The 7,500-nt window shown below is 42.7% G+C and overlaps 2 protein-coding genes across 5 annotated transcripts in view; one reads left to right on the top strand and one right to left on the bottom strand.

Annotated features, from left to right (window-relative positions):
• LOC311302064 (SPRY domain-containing SOCS box protein 2) overlaps positions 1-1,800 on the top strand; it is a 3,521-nt gene extending 1,721 nt beyond the window's left edge. Inside the window, exons 2-3 of one of the 2 annotated variants that reach the window (XM_084427630.1) lie at positions 497-1,202; positions 1,634-1,800. In XM_084427630.1, coding sequence (XP_084283756.1) covers positions 536-1,202; positions 1,634-1,758 — 792 coding nt within the window. In that variant the 5' untranslated portion in view covers positions 497-535 and the 3' untranslated portion in view covers positions 1,759-1,800. Of the gene's footprint in view, positions 1-496; positions 1,603-1,633 lie in introns of those variants that run through there. The other variant, XM_084427629.1, reaches the window with a different exon arrangement.
• A 1,135-nt stretch (positions 1,801-2,935) lies between these two features.
• The window catches only part of cntrob (centrobin, centrosomal BRCA2 interacting protein), a 14,392-nt gene continuing 9,827 nt past the window's right edge, over positions 2,936-7,500 (bottom strand). For 2 of the 3 annotated variants that reach the window (XM_084428452.1, XM_084428453.1), the window contains exons 14-19: positions 7,410-7,500; positions 7,179-7,263; positions 6,975-7,091; positions 6,379-6,773; positions 5,153-5,257; positions 2,936-3,081 (exon numbers count right to left, since the gene is read on the bottom strand). The exon at positions 7,410-7,500 is cut by the window's right edge and continues 57 nt beyond it. In XM_084428452.1, coding sequence (XP_084284578.1) covers positions 3,004-3,081; positions 5,153-5,257; positions 6,379-6,773; positions 6,975-7,091; positions 7,179-7,263; positions 7,410-7,500 — 871 coding nt within the window. In that variant the 3' untranslated portion in view covers positions 2,936-3,003. Of the gene's footprint in view, positions 3,082-5,152; positions 5,258-6,378; positions 6,774-6,974; positions 7,095-7,178; positions 7,264-7,409 lie in introns of all 3 variants that reach the window. The other variant, XM_084428451.1, reaches the window with a different exon arrangement.

Raw genomic sequence — 7,500 nt, 5'->3', positions numbered from 1 at the left:
GACTGCAGATGAAAAATAGTATCTTTTTACTAATTCTGGCATATTTACATGGTGTATTTTTATACAACAATGTACATGAATATGCATGGTCCCTATTAAATAAACTAATAAATAAATAAATTACAATTTACAGAGATCTGATAAGTGTTAAGTTATGTATTTCAAAAAATGTACATATACAAATCACAGTATTAATTTAAATAATGTAATATATTATGTAATGTAATATATAATATTTAATTTGATTTTATCAATCAATAAATTCCACTAGAAACAAACCTTGTTGCATTATTTTAATTTAATACTGTGAAGCTGCTTTGATACAATCTGTATTGTGAAAAGCGCTATACAAATATACTTGACTTGACTTAATAATTTAATGCAGAAACAATGAGCTCACTGAAGTAATGAATACTTGTTTGTTAACAAATTATTAATTTAATCAGTTTGATGAATGTTGTATTAGTGACGAGTGTTGTTTTGTGTCTCTGAACAGGAAGTTGATCTAGTTCTGCGATTGCTGTGATCTGATTGGATGGGTCTTACACTGAGTTGCTGGCTGAGGGACGGCCATCTTGAAAAACACCACAGATCCGCGTTCAGTCCGTTCGCTGAAGCCCTGCCCATTCGGCTCGCGGTGCTTCTGGACACGCCCCCCGTCGCCCCCGGCAACCCTCGATCGCGGTGGAGCTCGACGCACCTGTCGCCTAACCTGCAGGTGTGTGTGTCGGGCGGGAGTGTGTGTCGAGCTCGCGTGGAGCAGAGCAGTGATGCGGTTCGTGGAGCCGTCGGCGTAGAGGCGGGGCTTCACATATGGGAGGTGATGTGGGAGGAGCTACAGAGAGGAAGCCATGCCCTCCTGGGCGTGTCCACACACACATGCCCCCTGCAGGCCTCTGGCTACACAGCGCTAATAGGCGGAGACTCGTGTTCCTGGGGCTGGGACCTCTCGACCAATCAGCTATGGCATGATGGGAAGAGGAGGCGGTACCTTGGGGGCGGAGCCTCGGACATCCCAAGCATTCCGGATCGTGTGTTAGTGGTTCTGGACGCAGACGCGGGGACGCTGGGATACGTGGTGGACAACTGCTATCTGGGCGTGGCCTTCAGGGACCTCCCCAAAGGGGCGGAGCTATTCCCTGCCGTGAGCTGCGTGTGGGGAGGAGCTCAAATTTGCATACGATACCTGTGTGGCACGACACGTGAGTGTGACATCATCACGTCAGTATCAAATAGTGTTTATTTAGTAGTGTGCGTGTCACTGACTAGACAGGCCGCGGACCAGTGTTGGCGGAAACTCATTACAAGTAACGTGAGATTACTTAAGTAACAAGTAAATGCATTACTTTTTCAATTTACAACAAAATATCTAAGTTACTTTTTCAAATAAGTAACGCTAGTTACTTTTCCACATTTATTGACTGACAGTGCACTACTTCACTCTACTGTACTCTATCTCCACTATACAGTATTACAGTATTATTATTAGATGTACTTTTATAAGTAATCTTCCCCAACACTGCTGCGCACTCACTGATATGAAACGGTTTCGTTCATTTAGTCAGAAAACTCTCTGTTAAAGGCTGACTGAACTATCGGCTGTAGAGAAGATCATATATCCTGTGTTCCTCAGGAGACGCTCCGGCTCTACAGGCTCTGAGTCGGTTATCTGTGCGGCGGGCCCTGGGGTCAGACGGGCCCCGGAGCCGGACTCGGGCTCTCCCACCGGCTCTACAGCGCCTCCTGCTGGACCTGTGAACACACACACACTCTACAGCGCCTCCTGCTGGACCTGTGAACACACACACACACACACACACTCTACAGCGCCTCCTGCTGGACCTGTGAACACACACACACTCTACAGCGCCTCCTGCTGGACCTGTGAACACACACACACACACACACTCTACAGCGCCTCCTGCTGGACCTGTGAACACACACACACTCTACAGCGCCTCCTGCTGGACCTGTGAACACACACACACACACACACACACACTCTACAGCGCCTCCTGCTGGACCTGTGAACACACACACACTCTACAGCGCCTCCTGCTGGACCTGTGATCTCACACACACACACACACTCTACAGCGCCTCCTGCTGGACCTGTGATCTCACACACACACACTCTACAGCGCCTCCTGCTGGACCTGTGATCTCACACACATACACACACTCTATAGCGCCTCCTGCTGGACAGCTCAGAGGAACTGCAGAGAGACCTGTGATCACACACTTATATACCACTTATTTATATACAAGATTATTTAAAGTTATTTTTTGTATAACATGTATGTTCAAATTGTTGTTTTGCATATCCTGAATCAGGTTGTAACACTAAATCTTCTAAAGTAATAAAATATTTCTTATTAATTAGATTTAAAGTGTTTCTGTCACTGCCTCAGATGAATGCGTGAGGTTCTGCGGAGTCAGGGTGAGAGCAAGCCCTTCAGATGCACTGGATAAAAGTCTCTGTCAAACGCTGGACTGCAAATGAACAGCTGAATCTCACGAAACACAGTGACATTAGATATGATGTTTTCACATCATTTTTCATTTATTAATATTCGCCACAATGCGAAAAACACGAACATGACAAAAAATGCAGCTTCTGTTTCATGAGCTTCACCAACTGGACTGATCAGACGATAGAGGATTTGTGTCAGTCACTAGTGGAGGAAGGTCAGAGTGATCCAGACTCACTGAAAACTATCAGATTCAATCATTTACTCTAATAACTATTCATTTGCTCAGTGAAAAAGATCATGTACAGTCAGTGACAACTAACTGTAACTGTAGTGACAAACACACATTCATAAACAAACACACACACACACACACACACACACACACACACACACACACACTTTGTCTCACACTCTCTCACTCATACACACACACACACACACAAACTTGAAATGAAAAATGCTTTAAAAATGATGAGTTTTTATTTGAAATATCATAAAGCACATAAATAAATGAGTAAAATGATGAAGTTCATCTCCAGACTCTGTGAGATCCTCCTCTGCGGCCGGAAGATCTTCTGCTCTGAGCGGGACGAGACGAGACGCGCGCCTGAAACACACACACACACACACACACACACGCTGACCTTCTGAAACACACTGATCTGCTCAGATCCACAGGATGCTCTGAGCCAATCAGTCGAGCCGCAAACATCATGTGACTGATGAGGTCAATAAATTATAAAAATAAATCTAGATAAAAAAGTTTGTTGAGACAAACAAAGTGGTGAACTTTTAGAACTTTTTAAACTTTTAGGACCAGAAAGTTTGTAGAAGTTTAAAGCAGTTTGAAGAAATTAATTTGAAGTTTAAAGTAGTTTAAAGTTTAAATTAGTTTGAAGTTTAAAGTAGTTTAAAGTTTAAATTAGTTTAAAGTTTAAATTAGTTTAAAGTTTAAATTAGTTTGAGGTTTAAAGTAGTTTAAAGTTTAAATTAGTTTGAAGTTTAAAGTAGTTTGAAGTTTAAAGTATAGTTTGAAGTAATTTAAAGTTGCTAGGGTGTTTCTAGTGGGTTGCTAAGGTGTTCTGGGTGGTTGCTAGGTGGTTGCTATGGTATTCTGGGTGGTTGCTATGCGGTTGCTAGGGTGTTCTGGGTGGTTGCTAGGTGGTTGATATGGTGTTCTGGGTGTTTGCTATGATGTTACTAGGTGGTTGCTATGTTGTTCAGGGTGGTTGCTAGGGTGTTCTGGGTGGTTGCTATGGTTTTGCTAGGCGGTTGCTAGGATATTCTGGGTGGTGGCTATGGTGTTGCTATGCGGTTGCTAGGGTGTTCTGGGTGGTTGTTAGGGTGTTATGGTGTTCTGTGTGGTTGCTATGGTGTTCTGGGTGGTTGCTAGGCGGTTGCTAGGGTGTTCTGGGTAGTTGCTAGGCAGTTGCTAAGGTGTTCTGGGTGGTTGCTATGGTGTTGCTAGGCAGTTGCTAAGATTAGGAACACACATACACTAACTCGCTCACACTTACACACTCAGAGTTTAAATGAGTTTAGAGTTTATAAGTTTAAATGAAGTAAATTTAGTAGTTTGAGATAGATAGATGAGTTTAACTCACACACACACTCACACATGCACACACACACAAACTCGCTCACACACACACTTTCTCTCACACACACACACACACACACACACGCTCACTAATTCACACACACACAAACACTTACGCACATACTTACACATGCACACACTCACTCACTCACTTACAGAGTTTATATGAGTTTAGAGTTTATAAGTTTAAATGAAGTCAATTTTGCAATTTGAAGTTTAAATTAGTTTAAAGTTTTAATTAGTTTGAAGTTTAATTTAGTTTGAAGTTTAAAATAGTTTGAAGTAGATAGATGAGTTTATTAGTTTATATGAGTCTCAATGGCTCATATAGAATGGCAGTTTGATTTAGTCTAGGGTTTCAAGGTGTTTAGATTAGAATTTTTGGCAGTTGGTGAGTTTGAAAATCTGAACATTCCACAATGTTAAGTCAATGGGAGTTTTTCCGAGTTTTGATCGTCATTTTTAGGAAAACCGTAAGTCCAATCAGTTAGAATAGATATAGCACACTAAGTCAGAACAGTCTGAGTGTCTGAGCCGAGTGTAGAGTATGTAGAGTTAAAGCTCTAGGAGGAGATAGAGTCCGAAATTTTAGGGGCATAAGAATAATAATATTAAGTTTAACTACAATATCAGTAAGTTGGCTCTCTCAAGCCAACTTAACAAATATATAATTACAGTTAAATGGTCTATTTAATAAAAATAATAACTTATTTTTAATATATTATATTTATTAATAATAATAATAATAATAATTTACTTAACTTATTTAATAGCTTATTTAATATTAATGGATGTCTAAATTTCATTTTCAAAGGTTAAACCATAGAGTTTTTATTTCGGTGTAAAATGGAGTTTGTGTTTTATTGGTTAATTATTACACGGCTCTGAGGAATACTTGATTCTGATTGGTCAATCGCGGTTTATTATTCACTGAGAACAGAAACACTCGCTATACACTCGCTATACACGCACTATTAAAACGGTTTTAAAACAGTTTAATCTGAAATCAATATCTCTTATCCCCATAATTATTTATGTGTTGAAATGCTGATCTGTAACCCTCAGTGAATCTCAGCACCTCTGCTTTGTTGAGCTCGTCTGGTTTCTGCTCGTCAGCTGATTCGGCCCGACGCTGCTCTCTGATTGGCTCGTCCAGGGGGTCGCCGGGGGAACGTTCCAGCAGCTGACACCACAGACAGGAAGAGTGTGTGTGAGTGTGTGTGTGAGAGAGTGTGTGTAGAGCCATGTGTGTGTGTGAGTGAGCGTGAGTGTGTGTACCACAAGGCTCAGTACTAGGACCGTTGCTGTTCACTCTGTACATGCTACCCTCACACACACACACACACACACACACACACACACACTCTGTACATGCTACCCTTAGGAGATATCATTAGGAAGCATGTCATTAGTTTTCACTGTTATGCTAATGATACTCAGCTCTATATTTCTTCACGCCCAGACGAAACTTACCAGTACACAAGATTAACAGAATGCACAGCTGATATAAAAACTGGATGACTAGTAATTTCCTACTGAACTCTGAAAAAACAGATTCTAATTATTGGACAAAAAACGTCCACACGTAATAATCTAGAATACTGTCTAACACTTGATGGCTGCTCTGTTAAGTCTTCGTCGTCGGGCAGGAACCTGGGTGTGTGTGAGTGTGTGTGTGTGTGTGTGTGAGTGTGTGTGTGTGTGTGAGTGTGTGTGTGTGTGTGTGTGTGTGTGTGTGTGTGTGTGTGTGTGTGTGTGTGCTCTTTGATACCAATCTTTCATTTGAAAGTCACGTGTCTAGTATCTGTAAAACCGCATTTTTCCATCTTAAAAATATATCTAAATTACGTCATATGCTCTCATTGACAAATGCGGAACAATTAGTCCATGCGTTCATGACCTCAAGGCTAGATTATTGTAATGCTCTACTGGGTGGTTGCCCTGCACGCTTAATAAACAAACTACAGCTAGTTCAAAACGCAGCAGCTCGAGTTCTTACCAGAACCAGGAAGTATGACCATATTAGCCCGGTTCTGGCTAATCTGGCTGTTCCGGTTCATAATCCTGATGTACTCGTTACATCATAAGCAGAATGGCGTCTACGCTAATATTAGTCTCTCTGTTTATTCCGAGGTTCACCGCAGTCCGCCGGATCCAGATCTGATGAAGGACTTGTGTCTGGACACACATTCACACACACACACACACACACACACACACACACACACACACACACACACACACACACACACACACACACTCCAGATCTGTGTGTGTACCTGTGTGAGAGTGTGTGTGTTGTACCTTTGACACGTAATACTGCAGCTCACTCTGTCTGTCTTCATTAAAAGAGGAAACTCTAGTCCTGCTGGGTGGGGCTTCATTTCTGACGGGCGGAGCTTCATCTCTGACGGGCGGGGCTTCATCTATGATGGGCGGGGCTTTGAATCTACTGGGCGGAGCTTCATATATACTGGGTGGAGCTTGATCTCTGATGGGCGTGGCCTTCTCTGCATTGCTATAGTATATCCGCCCAGAAGCCCCACCCCTGTCCTGTCCACTGTCTGCGTCAGAGCTGTGATTGGTCCGGGTGTCTGTGGGGGCGTGGCTCAGCTTCAGGTTCAGGTTGGTTTGAGTTTCTCTCTTCTCTTCCTCTGTGAACACAGGCCTGACCCACAATGCACTGCAGTCACTGAGCGCTACAACACACACACACACACACACACACACACACACAGTGGATGGATGGGAAATTAAAGAAATAAAAAATGCCCCTGTATAGGTTATTCTTTAATATATATTCTTTAAATTATTATATATAAATTGTTATATTATTATATGTTTATGAGTGATATTTGTATTCAGTGATATATTTAACCGCTCCCAGTGTGTTGGTGTACCGGTGAGACTGCTGTGCTCCAGCTGAGGCTCCAGCGGAGAGAAAGAAGAGCTGCAGTTCATCACACTGGTCTCTCGCTCCTTCTCTCGGGACAGACGCAGAACCACGGCCCGAGGAGCTGCTTCAGCACACACAAAAACTAAACTAGCAACAACTGATCAAACTTTTTCCACATATATTTGTCCATGAAAGAGAGACTGATCACCTGACACATGTGTGTCACTCTGAGGAGGAGAAGAGGAAGATGTGGGCGTTTCCCACTGATGGACGGGCGACAGGACACTCTCCATCTACACACACACACACACACACAATATTATGATTACGGCCTAACACACACACACACACACATACAAAATCTCTCTCTCTCTCTCGCTCGCTCACACTATAATGATCGGCTAGATTATGACGACTGGCTCTATAATGAATGCTATACCTGCTCCTGATTGGTCAACAGCCTCAAAGCCTCCGCCCAATGGGAGCGCATCATTCCCTGCATGCGGGACACAAGCTCCTCCCTCTGAGTC

This window comes from Rutilus rutilus (genome assembly GCF_951802725.1).
Source record: "Rutilus rutilus genome assembly, chromosome: 13".
Taxonomy (NCBI): Eukaryota; Metazoa; Chordata; class Actinopteri; order Cypriniformes; family Leuciscidae; genus Rutilus; species Rutilus rutilus.
This window is presented reverse-complemented; position numbering and strand designations above follow the sequence as displayed.